This window comes from Pelobates fuscus, chromosome 3 (genome assembly GCF_036172605.1).
Source record: "Pelobates fuscus isolate aPelFus1 chromosome 3, aPelFus1.pri, whole genome shotgun sequence".
Taxonomy (NCBI): Eukaryota; Metazoa; Chordata; class Amphibia; order Anura; family Pelobatidae; genus Pelobates; species Pelobates fuscus.
This window is the reverse complement of record NC_086319.1, coordinates 353,124,365-353,144,926: the sequence shown is the minus strand read 5'-3', so window position 1 is coordinate 353,144,926 and position 20,562 is coordinate 353,124,365. Positions and strand designations below refer to the sequence as shown.

At 40.7% G+C, this 20,562-nt stretch overlaps 1 protein-coding gene across 1 annotated transcript in view; it reads left to right on the top strand.

The window, feature by feature from the left end:
• The window catches only part of LOC134601261 (lysozyme C-1-like), a 33,912-nt gene extending 19,370 nt beyond the window's left edge, over positions 1 to 14,542 (top strand). Inside the window, exons 2-4 of the mRNA XM_063445731.1 lie at positions 11,723 to 11,881; positions 13,734 to 13,812; positions 13,992 to 14,542. Of these exons, the coding sequence (XP_063301801.1) occupies positions 11,723 to 11,881; positions 13,734 to 13,812; positions 13,992 to 14,052 (299 nt within the window). The 3' untranslated portion in view covers positions 14,053 to 14,542. The remainder of the gene's footprint in view (positions 1 to 11,722; positions 11,882 to 13,733; positions 13,813 to 13,991) is intronic.
• The last annotated feature ends 6,020 nt before the right edge of the window (positions 14,543 to 20,562 follow it).

Here is a 20,562-nt window from a genome sequence, read left to right as displayed (position 1 = left end):
AAAGCTCACATTTGAAGGGCAATTTCTAAACTGCGACTGTGCCTTCATTGTTAATATCTCAGAGACATACTATACATCAAAATGTAGGTCTGGGTCTTGTGATTCTCACAATATAAAGCTCTTCACTGTAGGATTTATAGTTTTTAAAATACGACCGTTTGAAGATGGCAACCGCCAAAATACTCTGACCTGTGCAAGGCTGTAGCAGCAAGTGATGTCATAGACAAGGCCTTTTGCACCTGCTAATGGTTTGTAAAACTGTATGTTTTAATGTAACTGTGAAGCACTTTGGGCAACAACATTGCAATTAAATGTGCTATATAAATAAATAATAACAGTTACTCTGCCCACTCCAGTTATAGACTACTGGTGGAGGCAAGAACACTTCACACAATTTCCCCAGAAATTGTACATTTTCTAGTTATTCTTATTATTCTTATTATAGCCAAATTTGCCACCCTAACTCCTCCCACAGTTTTTACACTACATAGACAAAAATATACCAAAACATGCAGATTGTTCCCGATCGGATTGCTATTACTTTGTGGAACGTTTCGCCGAATGGTTTACGGAATATCGTCGTTCTTGTGGCGAAATTTGTCCCATAGGAATGAATGGCAAAGCTAGAGTGGGAGCTGGCAAAAGCTGAAAAATCAGGACATGATTTCTAAACTGCCACCACTCCCTCATTTTCAGGCCCACCTACACAAATCTTATATCAAAACGTTCAGCTATCCCTGCTGCCACTAGAAATGTCCACAGCTAAGCCATAGTCCTGATAGTTTTCACAATATGACCATTTGTTTGCAACTCACGCCTTCCATTGACATTCATTGAAACTCCACTCTGCAAAGCTCACATTTGAAGGGCAATTTCTAAACTGCGACTGTGCCTTCATTGTTAATATCTCAGAGACATAATATACATCAAAATGTAGGTCTGGGTCTTGTGATTCTCACAATATAAAGCTCTTTGCTGTAGGATTTATAGTTTTACAAATATGACCGTTTGAAGATGGCAACCGCAAAAATACTCTGACCTGTGCCAGGCTGCAGCAGCATGTGATGTCATAGACAGGGCCTTTTACACCTGCTAATGTTTTGATAACTGTATGTTTTAATGTAACTGTGAAGCACTTTGGGCAAAAACATTGCAATTAAATGTGCTATATAAATAAATAATAACAGTTACTCCGCCCACTCCAGTTGTAGAGTACTGGTGGAGGCAAGAACACTTCACAATTTCCCCAGAAATTTTAGCTTTTTTAGTTATTATTATTATTAAGTGTTCTTGCATAGCAAGACCACTTACTGTTATCTCACATATATATTATTAAGTGTTCTTGCATAGCAAGACCACTTAATGTTATCTCACATATATATTATTATTATTATTCTTATTATAGCCAAATTTGCCACCCTAACTCCTCCCACAGTTTTTACACTACATAGACAAAAATTTACCAAAACGTGCAGATTGTTCCCGATCGCGTTGCTATTACTTTGTGGAACGTTTCGCCGAATGGTTCTCGGAATATCGTCGTTCTTGTGGCGAAATTTGTCCCATAGGAATGAATGGCAAAGCTAGAGTGGGAGCTGGCAAAAGCTGAAAAATCAGGACATGATTTCTAAACTGCCACTACTCCCTCATTTTCAAGCCCACCTACACAAATCTTATATCAAAACGTTCAGCTATCCCTGCTGCCACTAGAAATGTACACGGCTAAGCCATAGTCCTGATTGTTTTCGCAATATGACCATTTGTTTGCAACTCACGCAGTCCATTGACATTCATTGAAACGCCACTCTGCAAAGCTCACATTTGAAGGGCAATTTCTAAACTGCGACTGTGCCTTCATTGTTAATATCTCAGAGACATACTATACATCAAAATGTAGGTCTGGGTCTTGTGATTCTCACAATATAAAGCTCTTCACTGTAGGATTTATAGTTTTAAAAATATGACAGTTTGAAGATGGCAACCGCCAAAATACTCTGACCTGTGCAAGGCTGCAGCAGCAAGTGATGTCATAGACAAAGCCTTTTACACCTGCTAATGTTTTTATAACTGTATGTTTTAATGTAACTGTGCAACAACGTTGAATTAAATGTGCTATATAAATAAATAATAACAGTTACTCCGCCCACTCCAGTTGTATACTACTGGTGGAGGCAAGAACACTTCACAATTTCCCCAGAAATTGTAGCTTTTCTAGTTATTATTATTATTCTTATTATAGCCAAATTTGCCAGCCTAACTCCTCCCACAGTTTTTACACTACATAGACAAAAATTTACCAAAACGTGCAGATTGTTCCCGATCGGATTGCTATTACTTTGTGGAATGTTTCGCCGAATGGTTCACGGAATATCGTCGTTCTTGTGGCGAAATTTGTCCCATAGGAATGAATGGCAAAGCTAGAGTGGGAGCTGGCAAAAGCTGAAAAATCAGGACATGATTTCTAAACTGCCACCACTCCCTCATTTTCAGGCCCACCTACACAAATCTTATATCAAAACGTTCAGCGATCCCTGCTGCCACTAGAAATGTCCACGGCTAAGCCATAGTCCTGATAGTTTTCACAATATGACCATTTGTTTGCAACTCACGCCTTCCATTGACATTCATTGAAACTCCACTCTGCAAAGCTCACATTTGAAGGGCAATTTCTAAACTGCGACTGTGCCTTCATTGTTAATATCTCAGAGACATACTATACATCAAAATGTAGGTCTGGGTCTTGTGATTCTCACAATATAAAGCTCTTCACTGTAGGATTTATAGTTTTTAAAATACGACCGTTTGAAGATGGCAACCGCCAAAATACTCTGACCTGTGCAAGGCTGTAGCAGCAAGTGATGTCATAGACAAGGCCTTTTGCACCTGCTAATGGTTTGTAAAACTGTATGTTTTAATGTAACTGTGAAGCACTTTGGGCAACAACATTGCAATTAAATGTGCTATATAAATAAATAATAACAGTTACTCTGCCCACTCCAGTTATAGACTACTGGTGGAGGCAAGAACACTTCACACAATTTCCCCAGAAATTGTACATTTTCTAGTTATTCTTATTATTCTTATTATAGCCAAATTTGCCACCCTAACTCCTCCCACAGTTTTTACACTACATAGACAAAAATATACCAAAACATGCAGATTGTTCCCGATCGGATTGCTATTACTTTGTGGAACGTTTCGCCGAATGGTTCACGGAATATCGTCGTTCTTGTGGCGAAATTTGTCCCATAGGAATGAATGGCAAAGCTAGAGTGGGAGCTGGCAAAAGCTGAAAAATCAGGACATGATTTCTAAACTGCCACCACTCCCTCATTTTCAGGCCCACCTACACAAATCTTATATCAAAACGTTCAGCTATCCCTGCTGCCACTAGAAATGTCCACGGCTAAGCCATAGTCCTGATAGTTTTCACAATATGACCATTTGTTTGCAACTCACGCCTTCCATTGACATTCATTGAAACTCCACTCTGCAAAGCTCACATTTGAAGGGCAATTTCTAAACTGCGACTGTGCCTTCATTGTTAATATCTCAGAGACATACTATACATCAAAATGTAGGTCTGGGTCTTGTGATTCTCACAATATAAAGCTCTTCACTGTAGGAATTATAGTTTTTAAAAACCGACCGTTTGAAGAAGGCAACCGCCAAAATACTCTGACCTGTGCAAGGCTGCAGCAGCAAGTGATGTCATAGACAAAGCCTTTTACACCTGCTAATTTTTTATAACTGTATGTTTTAATGTAACTGTGAAGCACTTTGGGCAACAACATTGCAATTAAATGTGCTATATAAATAAATACTAACAGTTACTCCGCCCACTCTAGTTGTAGACTACTGATGGAGGCAAGAACACTTCACAATTTCCCCAGAAATTGTAGCTTTTCTAGTTAAGTGTTCTTGCATAGCAAGACCACTTAATGTTATCTCACATATATATTATTATTATTATTATTATTATTCTTATTATAGCCAAATTTGCCACCCTAACTCCTCCCACAGTTTTTACACTACATAGACAAAAATATACCAAAACGTGCAGATTGTTCCCGATCGGATTGCTATTACTTTGTGGAACGTTTCGCCGAATGGTTCACGGAATATCGTCGTTCTTGTGGCGCAATTTGTCCCATAGGAATGAATGGCAAAGCTAGAGTGGGAGCTAGCAAAAGCTGAAAAATCAGGACATGATTTCTAAACTGCCACCACTCCCTCATTTTCAGGCCCACCTACACAAATCTTATATCAAAACGTTCAGCTATCCCTGCTGCCACTAGAAATGTCCACGGCTAAGCCATAGTCCTGATAGTTTTCACAATATGACCATTTGTTTGCAACTCATGCCTTCCATTGACATTCATTGAAACTCCACTCTGCAAAGCTCACATTTGAAGGGCAATTTCTAAACTGCGACTGTGCCTTCATTGTTAATATCTCAGAGACATACTATACGTCAAAATGTAGGTCTGGGTCTTGTGATTCTCACAATATAAAGCTCTTCACTGTAGGAATTATAGTTTTTAAAATACGACCGTTTGAAGATGGCAACCGCCAAAATACTCTGACCTGTGCAAGGCTGCAGCAGCAAGTGATGTCATAGACAAAGCCTTTTACACCTGCTAATTTTTTATAACTGTATGTTTTAATGTAACTGTGAAGCACTTTGGGCAACAACATTGCAATTAAATGTGCTATATAAATAAATACTAACAGTTACTCCGCCCACTCTAGTTGTAGACTACTGATGGAGGCAAGAACACTTCACACAATTTCCCCAGAAATTGTAGCTTTTCTAGTTATTATTATTATTATTATAGCCAAATTTGCCACCCTAACTCCTCCCACAGTTTTTACACTACATAGACAAAAATTTACCAAAACGTGCAGATTGTTCCCGATCGGATTGCTATTACTTTGTGGAACGTTTCGCTGAATGGTTCTCGGAATATCGTCGTTCTTGTGGCGAAATTTGTCCCATAGGAATGAATGGCAAAGCTAGAGTGGGAGCTGGCAAAAGCTGAAAAATCAGGACATGATTTCTAAACTGCCACTACTCCCTCATTTTCAAGCCCACCTACACAAATCTTATATCAAAACGTTCAGCTATCCCTGCTGCCACTAAAAATGTCCACGGCTAAGCCATAGTCCTGATTGTTTTCGCAATATGACCATTTGTTTGCAACTCACGCAGTCCATTGACATTCATTGAAACGCCACTCTGCAAAGCTCACATTAGAAGGGCAATTTCTAAACTGCGACTGTGCCTTCCTTGTTAATATCTCAGAGACATACTATACATCAAAATGTAGGTCTGGGTCTTGTGATTCTCACAATATAAAGCTCTTCACTGTAGGATTTATAGTTTTTAAAATACGACCGTTTGAAGATGGCAACCGCAAAAATACTCTGACCTGTGCAAGGCTGCAGCAGCAAGTGATGTCATAGACAGGGCCATTTGCACCTGCTAATGTTTTTATAACTGTATGTTTTAATGTAACTGTGCAACAACGTTGCAATTAAATGTGCTATATAAATAAATAATAACAGTTACTCCGCCCACTCCAGTTGTATACTACTGGTGGAGGCAAGAACACTTCACAATTTCCCCAGAAATTGTAGCTTTTCTAGTTATTATTATTCTTATTATAGCCAAATTTGCCACCCTAACTCCTCCCACAGTTTTTACACTACATAGATGAAAATTTACCAAAACGTGCAGATTGTTCCCGATCGGATTGCTATTACTTTGTGGAACGTTTCGCCAAATGGTTCACGGAATATCGTCGTTCTTGTGGCGCAATTTGTCCCATAGGAATGAATGGCAAAGCTAGAGTGGGAGCTGGCAAAAGCTGAAAAATCAGGACATGATTTCTAAACTGCCACCACTCCCTCATTTTCAGGCCCACCTACACAAATCTTATATCAAAACGTTCAGCTATCCCTGCTGCCACTAAAAATGTCCACAGCTAAGCCATAGTCCTTATAGTTTTCACAATATGACCATTTGTTTGCAACTCATGCAGTCCATTGACATTCATTGAAACTCCACTCTGCAAAGCTCACATTTGAAGGGCACTTTCTAAACTGCGACTGTGCCTTCATTGTTAATATCTCAGAGACATACTATACATCAAAATGTAGGTCTGGGTCTTGTGATTCTCACAATATAAAGATCTTCACTGTAGGATTTATAGTTTTTAAAATACGACCGTTTGAAGGTGGCAACCACAAAAATACTCTGACCTGTGCAAGGCTGCAGCAGCACGTGATGTCATAGACAGGGACATTTTCACCTGCTAATGGTTTTATAACTGTATGTTTTAATGTAACTGTGAAGCACTTTTGGCAACAACGTTGCAATTAAATGTGCTATATAAATGATAACAGTTACTCCGCCCACTCCAGTTGTAGACTACTGGTGGATGCAAGAACACTTCACACAATTTCCCCAGAAATTGTAGCTTTTCTAGTTATTATTATTCTTATTATAGCCAAATTTGCCACCCTAACTCCTCCCACAGTTTTTACACTACATAGACAAAAATATACCAAAACGTGCAGATTGTTCCCGATCGGATTGCTATTACTTTGTGGAACGTTTCGCCGAATGGTTCACGGAATATCGTCGTTCTTGTGGCGAAATTTGTCCCATAGGAATGAATGGCAAAGCTAGAGTGGGAGCTGGCAAAAGCTGAAAAATCAGGACATGATTTCTAAACTGCCACCACTCCCTCATTTTCAGGCCCACCTACACAAATCTTATATCAAAACGTTCAGCTATCCCTGCTGCCACTAGAAATGTCCACGGCTAAGCCATAGTCCTGATAGTTTTCACAATATGACCATTTGTTTGCAACTCACGCCTTCCATTGACATTCATTGAAACTCCACTCTGCAAAGCTCACATTTGAAGGGCAATTTCTAAACTGCGACTGTGCCTTCATTGTTAATATCTCAGAGACATACTATACATCAAAATGTAGGCCTGGGTCTTGTGATTCTCACAGTATAAAGCTCTTCACTGTAGGATTTATAGTTTTTAAGATACGACCGTTTGAAGATGGCAACCGCAAAAATACTCTGACCTGTGCAAGGCTGCAGCAGCAAGTGATGTCATAGACAAAGCCTTTTACACCTGCTAATGTTTTTATAACTGTATGGTTTAATGTAACTGTGCAACAACATTGCAATTAAATGTGCTCTATAAATGATAACAGTTACTCCGTCCACTCCAGTTGTAGACTAATGGTGGAGGCAAGAACACTTCACACAATTTCCCCAGAAATTGTACCTTTTCTAGTTCTTATTATTCTTATTATAGCCAAATTTGCCACCCTAACTCCTCCCACAGTTTTTACACTACATAGACAAAAATATACCAAAACGTGCAGATTGTTCCCAATCGGATTGCTATTACTTTGTGGAACGTTTCGGCGAATGGTTCTCAGAATATTGTCGTTCTTGTGGCAAAATTTGTTCTATAGGAATGAATGGTAAAGCTAGAGTGGGAGCTGGCAAAAGCTGAAAAATCAGGACATGATTTCTAAACTGCCACCACTCCCTCATTTTCAGGCCCACCTACACAAATCTTATATCAAAACATTCAGCTATCCCTGCGGCCACTAGAAATGTCCACAGCTAAGCCATAGTCCTGATAGTTTTCACAATATGACCATTTGTTTGCAACTCACGCCGTCCATTGACATTCATTGAAACTCCACTCTGCAAAGCTCACATTTGAAGGGCAATTTCTAAACTGCGACGGTGCCTTCATTGTTAATATCTCAGAGACATACTATACATCAAAATGTAGGTCAGGGTCTTGTGATTCTCACAATATAAAGTTCTTCGCTGTAGGATGTATAGTTTTTAAAATACGACCGTTTGAAGATGGCAACCGCAAAAATACTCTGACTTGTGCCAGGCTGCAGCAGCAAGTGATGTCATAGAGAAAGCCTTTTCTACACCTGCTAATGTTTTTATAAATGTATGGTTTAATGTAACTGTGCAACAACATTGCAATTAAATGTGCTATATAAATGATAACAGTTACTCCGCCTACTCCAGTTGTAGACTACTGGTGGAGGCAAGAACACTTCACACAATTTCCCCAGAAATTGTAGCTTTTCTAGTTATTATTATTATTATTATTATTATTAAGTGTTCTTGCATAGCAAGACCACTTAATATTATCTCACATATATATTATTATTATTATTCTTATTATAGCCAAATTTGCCACCCTAACTCCTCCCACAGTTTTTACACTACATAGACGAAAATTTACCAAAACGTGCAGATTGTTCCCGATCGGATTGCTATTACTTTGTGGTACGTTTCGCCAAATGGTTCACGGAATATCGTCGTTCTTGTGGCGCAATTTGTCCCATAGGAATGAATGGCAAAGCTAGAGTGGGAGCTGGCAAAAGCTGAAAAATCAGGACATGATTTCTAAACTGCCACCACTCCCTCATTTTCAGGCCCACCTACACAAATCTTATATCAAAACGTTCAGCTATCCCTGCTGCCACTAAAATGTCCACAGCTAAGCCATAGTCCTTATAGTTTTCACAATATGACCATTTGTTTGCAACTCACGCAGTCCATTGACATTCATTGAAACTCCACTCTGCAAAGCTCACATTTGAAGGGCAATTTCTAAACTGCGACTGTGCCTTCATTGTTAATATCTCAGAGACATACTATACATCAAAATGTAGGCCTGGGTCTTGTGATTCTCACAGTATAAAGCTCTTCACTGTAGGATTTATAGTTTTTAAGATACAACCGTTTGAAGATGGCAACCGCAAAATACTCTGACCTGTGCAAGGCTGCAGCAGCAAGTGATGTCATAGACAAAGCCTTTTACACCTGCTAATGTTTTTATAACTGTATGGTTTAATGTAACTGTGCAACAACATTGCAATTAAATGTGCTATATAAATGATAACAGTTACTCCGCCCACTCCAGTTGTAGACTAATGGTGGAGGCAAGAACACTTCACACAATTTCCCCAGAAATTGTACCTTTTCTAGTTATTAAGTGTTCTTGCATAGCAAGACCACTTAATGTTATCTCACATATATATTATTATAGCCAAATTTGCCACCCTAACTCCTCCCACAGTTTTTACACTACATAGACAAAAATATACCAAAACGTGCAGATTGTTCCCGATCGGATTGCTATTACTTTGTGGAACGTTTCGCCGAATGGTTCACGGAATATCGTCGTTCTTGTGGCGAAATTTGTCCCATAGGAATGAATGGCAAAGCTAGAGTGGGAGCTGGCAAAAGCTGAAAAATCAGGACATGATTTCTAAACTGCCACCACTCCCTCATTTTCAGGCCCACCTACACAAATCTTATATCAAAATGTTCGGCTATCCCTGCTGCCACTAGAAATGTCCACGGCTAAGCCATAGTCCGTATAGTTTTCACAATATGACCATTTGTTTGCAACTCACGCAGTCCATTGACATTCATTGAAACTCCACTCTGCAAAGCTCACATTTGAAGGGCAATTTCTAAACTACGATTGTGCCTTCATTGTTAATATCTCAGAGACATACTATACATCAAAATGTAGGTATGGGTCTTGTGATTCTCACAATATAAAGCTCTTCACTGTAGGATTTATAGTTTTTAAAATACGACCGTTTGAAGATGGCAACCGCCAAAATACTCTGACCTGTGCCAGGCTGCAGCAGCAAGTGATGTCATAGACAGGGCCTTTTGCACCTGCTAATGGTTTGTATAACTGTATGTTTTAATGTAACTGTGAAGCACTTTGGGCAACAACGTTGCAATTAAATGTGCTATATAAATGATAACAGTTACTCCGCCCACTCCAGTTGTAGACTACTGGTGGAGGCAAGAACACTTCACACAATTTCCCCAGAAATTGTAGCTTTTCTAGTAATGTAAATCTACTCTTTATTTTTATGTGACCTCCAGTGTAGCTTGAATCCTCATAGTATATTATTTTGTTTTATATGTGCTGAAAGAGGAGGGAAACAAAAAAACAAACAAACAAAAAAAATATTAAATCATTCTATAACTTATTTTAAATTCCCTTCTAGTAGCCATTGTTCTAATTTCTGTGGTTTATCAAAGGTCAGTCTTTAATTATTATATGTTAGATTTATGCGTGTCGGAAATCCCCAAGCGTATTTAACTTCATTTTTTCTAAGGACCTCTGTCTGCCTGTTAAATAGTTTCCTTTGAAATCTTGTCTGGTATGAGAGATCTTGAAAATCTTAATTTGATGGAAAATTGACCCCTTCAGGTCTTTTGTTGTCATAGCCTTCATAATTTGCATCTTAAAACGGTATGTTTGTAGGCAGATAATTGTGTCTCTTGGGACTTGGTCTGGTACGTTACCGGGTTTATAAGTTCTATGACATCTTTCGATGCCGCTTGTACCGTTGCCTAAGTTAATCCCCAGAAACTTAAAAAACTCTGCACAATAATCTTCTAAATTTGAATTTACAACAGTCTCCGGGATCCCCCTAATGCGAAGATTTTGTCTTCTGGATCTATCTTCTAAATCAGTAATCTTCTCTTTCAGGGTCTCTAGGTTTTCCTCCAATTTAATTATTTTATCCGTATTATTTTTTTGTTGTATATTTATTTGATCCGTCTTCTCTTCTAACAGTTCCACTCTTCTTCCTATATTTAGAATCTCATTTTTTTATTTCTCTAGACTGCAAATTTATTTCTTCTTTTATTTTTTCTAATTGAATCTCCAGGCATTTGGATAAATAACCGGCTGTAATAGATACATTCTCTTCCCATGAGCTGTCAGACATAGTTTTGTCTATCTCAGTCTCTTTAGGGTCCAATATAGGTATTGATTCTTCTTGTATAGATTTAGTACTGCTCCCTTTGTTTAATTGGGGAGAGAAAAAACCTGAAGTCCTCCTTTCTATGGCTGGCTCTTGTTTTTTCGCTGCTCTTTTTAAATTCTGTTTACTATCTGAATTTTTTTTTGAGGCCATATTTGGTCAGGTGTTTGTTTCTTTCTACTTTGCTTCTTTTTTTTCCCTCCTCTTTACCTCCCCCCCCCTTTTTTTTTTCTTTTTGCTTTATCTTTTTCCTTCCTTTTTTCCTTCTCTTTTCTTTTTCTTTCTCCCCTTCTCTTCCCCTTTCCTTCCCCTTTCCTTCTCTTCCCTTTCCTCTGTCTTTCTATTTCTCTTTCTATTCTCGTTCTGTTTTCCTTCTCTGTTTTTTTTTTTTTTATATATTTTTTCCCTCAGTAAAGTTTCCTTTAAATCTTAGTAGGTGGTTAAAGGATAATAAAGATGGCAATAATAGTAGGAAGTAAGGTTATTAAACCAAAATATGGACCTTAATATAGACTGAGTGATATATAAGCTCAGTTATCTAATGCATGAATATAGCATAAGTGTAGCATAAATGTTTAGGAACCAGCCGGTATACTTATCCACTTCTCCGTTTAAGTGTCCTCAAGGGTCACTCCCATCACTCTTTTCCAGCAATCAATGGACGAAGTTTGTTTTTCACTTAAAATGTAGGCGTTTGTGTCCTATCTTCTCTCACAGCCGCTCAGCAACGCCGCAACAACACCGCAGCCAAACCGCAGCCACGAGACAGTACGGGCGTCTTCCCTCACAACGCCCCGCTCTGCTGTTCAAATACATTTTCTTAACTGTGAGGTTTGTTTGTTTTTTTCAAACAGGGATATGCCTTGCCAGGTATGAAAGTAACTACAATACTGCAGCAGTAAACGACAATGGCCCAAGTAGCGATTATGGAATCTTTCAGATCAACAGCAAATGGTGGTGTAACGATGGGAAGACGTCAGGGAGCAAAAACGCATGTCGTATAAGTTGTCAAAGTGGGTATTCTGATATGTTATATACCATATTTGATTTTAAATAGAAAATGATATTCATTACAATAAGCGGTATTTTTATTATATTTTGATTATAATTTTTACTATGCTTCCCTCTCTGTATACTATATGATTATACCAACAATTATATTCAAAATCTTTTATTTCCTTTATAAAGACAAATTCACAGTGTTGGATTATTTTCATTTTTTTCTCCAATAATCCGATTTATTATCAAATTGTATATACAATCTCTTATTATGTTCATCTTCTAGGTAAACAAACAAAACTGTACCTAGCTGGGCAGGGGAGTTGTAATCACTCCTGGAGTGAGTTACTGAAAAGCTACAGATTTCTTTAATTTTTAGCCTCAAGTCCCCTGTTGTAGTGAGAGAAATATAACAGCTCCAATTGCACCAATTTGAGTTTCTTGGCAGTATCATGAGTTTCCATTGCTTTGCAGAAGCACCCAAAAATCTAAGTTTTAGTCATTGTTCTCATCAATCTTTTTGATTGAAATCTGGAGAATTAATACAGTTATTAGATTTAATGGTCTTTCACGTTTTTAATTTGTTCCAATAGAACTTTATGCAGTTTTAGGTCGCCAGCAACATTGTCCCCAGCAGTGCTGGACTGGGACTGAAATTTTGTCTGTGCATTTAAAGGTAGAGGAGCTCAATAAAAAGGCGCATGCTTTGTCTTCACCAATGATAAACACCCCAAATGGGCATGTGCACAGTGCAGAGCTCTACTGGAGCGCATTTGCATGGGAAAAATGCACTGTGTTTGATTAGCAAAGTGCAAGTGCATTTAATGCCCAAAATATATCATGGATCTTGACAAAAGTCCCGTTTTGGTCCAAAATGTTGCTAGGTCCACATCAGTAGAATCAAGCTTTCTGTTATCTATTCTGGTGTCTGTTTAGGTCTGTGAGTTACTTTGTTCATTTAAAAGAATATCGAGGGTAGGTTGCGACATTGCTGTCTGAGTTACTTATTATAGAGGGCCATTTCTCATCTGACATTGCACATTTATTAAATTACATGCTTGCATTGCATTTGTGGGTGATTTGTCTTTGCTGTCCCTAAAAGTGATACACCAGAGGGCAAAAACAGGACAATTCCAATGCATAGTGCTGTGGGTAATCACATCAGCCACAACATTAAAACCATTGACAGGTGAAGTGGACAACATTGATTATATTGTTACAATGAAACCTGTCAAGGGATGGGATATATTAGGCAGCAAGTAAATTGACAGTTTGTGAAAATCATGTGTTGGAAGCTGGACAAATGGGCAAGAGAAAAGATCTGACTGACCTTGAAAAAGGCCAGATACTGATGACTGGATGAGTGCTTCCCAGCATCTACAAAATGACACGTCTTGTGATGTGTTCTCGGTATGCAATGGTTAGTACATACCAAAAATGGTGCAAGGAAGGTATAGGGACCGAGCAACACCCAATCTAAGATTCACCAGGTTGCGGCACAGTTCCGATCCATTGAGTAATTGATTCAGGCTATCCCTTGGTCAGGGCTTGGTGTGAGAATGTGTTCAGTTGATCCCCAGAGTTTATTCAGCACCAGCCATATTATGTATTTTTATAGTGTTCTGTGACCGGTCCCTCCATGAGCCCCAGGAATGGAGGCATTCCTTCATGGTAGGATTGAAGGAGCAGTTTTTTACAAATGTGTCTTTGGCTCACTGACCCAGCAGATTAAGTGTTCTGTTAATAAATCACTTAATGAGATTAAGGTCTGCAAACTCTGTTTTATTTTCTTACAGTAATGATAGATTCCTTTTAAGTCTTTACTTTTGTTTTTAAAACAATCAAGTATTTTGTTCTATCAACTAGGTCTTTTGAATGATAAAATCTATGATGACATTGAATGTGCTAAGAGAGTTGTGAGAGATCCCGATGGCATATCAGCTTGGTAAGACCTTGTTTTATTCTTATTCTTTATTTTCAAAAAATACGTTTTTCGAAAAAAAATAAAAAATTGTTACCTTTATTACCACTAAAATGTGTGTCCCTCTTTGTGTATATGATATTGGGAGGACTATTAATAGAATGACATATTTTGATCCAAATTGTGATTCTTTTAATTTTTAGGGTTGCTTGGAGAAATCACTGCAAGGGAAAAGATTTGAGTCAATTTACTGCTGGATGCTAAAGTCAAGACTGTCAAGAAGTTCAAACTAGCATATAATCTTCTTATAATTTACTCATGCTTATTATCATTCACCTTGTAGTTTTCTGGTTGTACCATCCAAAGAAAATAAACATATGGGTACTATGTCCAGAATGACTGGAAAGCCACACAAAGAGCTTCAATTAATGAGTGCTAGCAAAGTTCAGCATTTATTAATAAATAAAAAATTTAGCCATAGAAACTCAGAAAAAAGGGTGGTGGGGGGGAAGAGGGGGTGCAAACATTGCTTATGTCATACAACTGTTTCTTAAACGATTAAGTCAAACACCATAATCACTACAGTGCCCTGGAATCCATCATTGTAAGTAGTTAAACTGTTTTAGAACTGTTTGAGCTCTAAACTACAATGGGTGCTGCTCCCATCCTCAGCTAGATTGTTTCTGGAAACATTTGCCTACTTGATCATACTCTCTAACTCTTTTTGCTAAAAATAAAATCTAGCTTTATTACATTTTATCTTGTCATTTTATTTATATTTCTATTCAAGGACTGGCAACAAAATTATTCCTGTTATATCAGTGCTATAAGAGTGTCTATTACATAAAGAGTTTTATAGGTGTTGTGCTACCTAATTCTTTTTCATTAAACCCTACATTTACAACGTTATTTAATAATGTAAGAATTCATAGAGAATTCAAAGTGAATGTACTAGTTTCATATAGTTATTAGTACTTGCATGTGTTGCTGGATTTTCACCACAATGCTCCTTCACCACCCCAATTGTCGAGAGGGCTATTTGAAAACTTAAAGCATTAGACAATACTTCACTAGTGATGTCGCGAACACAACATTTTCGGTTCGCAAACACCTGACATATGACACCTGACATATGACATATTGACACCTTGACATATGGATTGACACCTGTCCTCAGAGACCCTGACACACATTGACACAGAGCAGAATAGGGACTGTTCCCCCTACATAGGGTCACGTGGCAGATATGGATTGACACCTATCCTAAGGATCCCTGATACACACTGACACAGAGCAGAAAAGGGACTGTTCCTCCTACATAGGGTCACTTGGCAGATATGGATTGACACCTATCCTAAGGATCCCTGATACACACTGACACAGAGCAGAATAGAGACTGTTTCACCTACATAGGGTCACTTGGCAGATATGGATTGACACCTATCCTAAGGAACCCTGATACACACTGACACAGAGCAGAATAGGGACTGTTCCCCCTACATAGGGTCACTTGGCAGATATGGATTGACACCTATCCTAAGGATCCCTGATACACACTGAAACAGAGCAGAATAGGGACTTTTCCCCCAACATAGGGTCACTTGGCAGATATGGCGTGGTCGTGCGAGGAGGAGGATGACTTTAACCTCTTCCCCTGTTAGATTCCCATTGTGCTGTGACATCATCCTTATACGCTGTGTAAAGCATACTATTTAATTTATTTTGCAAATGCTGCATCCTTTCCGACTTGTAATTCGGTAACATTTCCGCCACTGTCTGCTTATACCGGTGGTCTAGTAGCGTGGACACCCAGTACAGGTCGTTCTCCTTCAGCCTTTTTAAACGAGGGTCCCTCAACAGGCACGACAGCATGAAAGAACCCATTTGCACAAGGTTGGATACCGAGCTACTCATTTCCCGTTCCTCCTCCTCACACAGAGCAGAATAGGGACTGTTCCCCCTACATAGGGTCACTTGGCAGTTATAGATTGACACCTATCCTAAGGATCCATGATACACACTGACACAGAGCCGAATAGGGACTGTTCCCCCTACATAGGGTCACTTGGCAGATATGGATTGACACCTGTCCTCAGAGACCATGATAGACACTGACACAGAGCAGAATAGGGACTGTTCCCCCTACATAGGGTCACTTGGCAGATATCTATTGACACCTTTCCTAAGGATCCCTGATACACACTGACACAGAGCAGAATAGGGACAATTCCCCCTACATAGGGTCACTTGGCAGGTATGGATTGACACCTGTCCTCAGAGACCATAATACACACTGCCACAGAGCAGAATAGAGACTGTTCCCCCTACATAGGGTCAATTGGCAGATATGGATTGACAACGGTCATCAGAGACCATGATACACACTGACACAGAGCAGAATAGAGACTGTTCCCCCTACATAGGGTCACTTGGCAGATATGGATTGACACCTGTCATCAGGGACCCTGATACAAACTGACACAGAGCAGAATAGGGACTGTTCCTCCTTCATAGGGTCACTTGGCAGGTATGGATTGACACCTATCCTAAGGATCCCTGATATTCACTGACACAGAGCAGAATAGAGACTGTTCCCCCTACATAGGGTCACTTGGCAGATATGGCGTGGTCTTGGGAGGAGGAGGATGACTTTCACCTCTTCCCCTGTTAGATTCCCGTTGTGCTGTGACATCACCCTTATACGCTGTGTAAAGCATACTATTTAATTTATTTTGCAAATGCTGCATCCTTTCCGACTTGTAATTCGGTAACATTTCCGCCACTGTCTGCTTATACCGGGGGTCTAGTAGCGTGGACACCCAGTACAGGTTGTTCTCCTACAGCCTTTTTATACGAGGGTCCCTCAACAGGAACGACAGCATGAAAGACACCATTTGCACAAGGTTGGATGCCGAGCTACTCATTTCCCGTTCCTCCTCCTCACACAGAGCAGAATAGGGACTGTTCCCACTACATAGGGTCACTTGGCAGATATGGATTGACACCTGTCCTCAGGGACCCTGATACACACTGACACAGAGCAGAATAGGGACTGTTCCTCCTACATAGGGTCACTTGGCAGATATGGATTGACACCTATCCTAAGGATCCCTGATACACACTGATACAGAGCAGAATAGAGACTGTTCCCCCTACATAGGGTCACTTGGCAGATATGAATTGACACCTATCCTAAGGATCCCTGATGCACACTGACACAGAGCAGAATAGGGACTCTTCCTCCTACATAGGGTCACTTGGCAGATATGGATTGACACCTATCCTAAGGATCCCTGATACACACTGACACAGAGCAGAATAGGGACTGTTCCCCCTACATAGGGTCACTTGGCAGATATGGATTGACACCTATCCTAAGGATCCCTGATACACACTGACACAGAGCAGAATAGAGACTGTTCCCCATACATAGGGTCACTTGGCAGATATGGCGTGGTCGTGGGAGGAGGAAGATGACTTTCACCTCTTCCCCTGTTAGATTCCCGATGTGCTGTGACATCACCCTTATACGCTGTGTAAAGCATACTATTTAATTTATTTTGCAAATGCTGCGTCCTTTCCGACTTGTAATTCGGTAACATTTCCGCCACTTTCTGCTTATACCGGGGGTCTAGTAGCGTGGACACCCAGTACAGGTCGTTCTCCTTCAGCCTTTTTATACGAGGGTCTCTCAAGAGGCACGACAGCATGAAAGACCCCATTTGCACAAGGTTGGATGCCGAGCTACTCATTTCCCGTTCCTCCTCCTCACACAGAGCAGAATAGAGACTGTTACCCCTACATAGGGTCACTTGGCAGATATGGATTGACACCTATCCTAAGGATCCCTGATACACACTGACACAGAGCAGAATAGAGGCTGTTCCCCCTACATAGGGTCACTTGGCAGATATGGATTGACACCTGTCCTAAGGGACCCTGATACACACTGACACAGAGCAGAATAGGGACTGTTCCCCCTACATAGGGTCACTTGGCAGATATGGATTGACACCTATCCTAAGGATCCCTGATACACTCTGACACAGAGCAGAATAGGGACTGTTCCTCCTACATAGGGTCACTTGGCAGATATGTATTGACACCTTTCCTAAGGATCCCTGATACACACTGACACAGAGCAGAATAGGGACTGTTCCCCCTACATAGGGTCACTTGGCAGATATGGATTGACACCTATCCTAAGGATCCCTGATACACACTGACACAGAGCAGAATAGGGACTGTTCCTCCTACATAGGGTCACTTGGCAGATATGTATTGACACCTTTCCTAAGGATCCCTGATACACACTGACACAGAGCAGAATAGGGACTGTTCCCCCTACATAGGGTCACTTGGCAGATATGGATTGACACCTATCCTAAGGATCCCTGATACACTCTGACACAGAGCAGAATAGTGACTGTTACTCCTACATAGGGTCACTTGGCAGATATGGATTGACACCTATCCTAAGGATCCCTGATACACACTGACACAGAGCAGAATAGAGACTGTTCCCCGTACATAGGGTCACTTGGCAGATATGGATTGACACCTGTTCTCAGGGACCCTGATACACACTGACACAGAGCAGAATAGGGACTGTTCCTCCTACATAGGGTCACTTGGCAGATATGGATTGACACCTATCCTAAGGATTCCTGATACACACTGACACAGAGCAGAATAGAGGCTGTTCCCCCTACATAGGGTCACTTGGCAGGTATGGATTGACACCTATCCTAAGGATCCCTGATACACACTGACACAGAGCAGAATAGGGACTGTTCCCCCTACATAGGGCCACTTGGCAGGTATTGATTGACACCTGTCCTCAGAGACCATGATACACACTGCCACAGAGCAGAATAGAGACTGTTCCCCCTACATAGGGTAACTTGGCAGATATGGATTGACACCTATCCTAATGATCCCTGATACACACTGACTCAGAGCAAAATAGAGACTGTTCCCCCTACATAGGGTCACTTGGCAGATATGTATTGACACCTTTCCTAAGGATCCCTGATACACACTGACACAGAGAAGAATAGGGACTGTTCCTCCTATTTAGGGTCACTTGGCAGATATGGATTGACACCTATCCTAAGGATCCCTGATACACACTTACACAGAGCAGAATAGAGGCTGTTCCCCCTACATAGGGTCACTTGGCAGATATGGATTGACACCTGTCCTCAGGGACCCTGATACACACTGACACAGAGCAGAATAGGGACTGTTCCTCCTACATAGGGTCACTTGGCAGATATGTATTGACACCTTTCCTAAGGATCCCTGATACACACTGACACAGAGCAGAATAGGGACTGTTCCCCCTACATAGGGTCACTTGGCAGATATGGATTGACACCTATCCTAATGATCCCTGATACACACTGACTCAGAGCAGAATAGAGACTGTTCCCCCTACATAGGGTCACTTGGCAGATATGTATTGACACCTTTCCTAAGGATCCCTGATACACACTGACACAGAGCAGAATAGAGACTGTTCCCCCTACATAGGGTCACTTGGCATATATGGATTGACACCTGTCCTCAGGGACCCTGATACACACTGACACAGAGTAGAATAGGGACTGTTCCTCTTACATATGGTCACTTGGCAGATATGGATTGACACCTATCCTAAGGGACCATGATACACACTGACACTGAGCAGAATAGGGACTGTTCCTCCTACATAGGGTCACTTGGCAGATATGGATTGACACCTATCCTAAGGATCCCTGATACACACTGACACAGAGCAGAATAGAGGCTGTTCCCCCTACATAGGGTCACTTGGCAGATATGGATTGACACCTATCCTAAGGATCCCTGATACACACTGACACAGAGCAGAATAGGGACTGTTCCCCCTACATAGGGCCACTTGGCAGGTATTGATTGACACCTGTCCTCAGAGACCATGATACACACTGCCACAGAGCAGAATAGAGACTGTTCCCCCTACATAGGGTAACTTGGCAGATATGGATTGACACCTATCCTAATGATCCCTGATACACACTGACTCAGAGCAAAATAGAGACTGTTCCCCCTACATAGGGTCACTTGGCAGATATGTATTGACACCTTTCCTAAGGATCCCTGATACACGCTGACAAAGAGCAGAATAGGGACTGTTCCTCCTACATAGGGTCACTTTGCAGATATGGATTAACACCTATCCTAAGGATCCCTGATACACTCTGACACAGAGCAGAATAGTGACTGTTACTCCTACATAGGGTCACTTGGCAGATATGGATTGACACCTATCCTAAGGATCCCTGATACACACTGACACAGAGCAGAATAGAGACTGTTCCCCCTACATAGGGTCACTTGGCAGATATGGATTGACACCTGTCCTCAGGGACCCTGATACTCACTGACACAGAGCAGAATAGGGACTGTTCCTCCTACATATGGTCACTTGGCAGATATGGATTGACACCTATCCTAAGGGATCATGATACACACTGACACTGAGCAGAATAGGGACTGTTCCTCCTACATAGGGTCACTTGGCAGATATGGATTGACACCTATCCTAAGGATCCCTGATACACACAGACACAGAGCAGAATAGAGGCTGTTCCCCCTACATAGGGTCACTTGGCAGATATGGATTGACACCTATCCTAAGGATCCCTGATACACACTGACACAGAGCAGAATAGGGACTGTTCCCCCTACATAAGGTCACTTGGCATGTATGGATTGACACCTGTCCTCAGAGACCATGATACACACTGC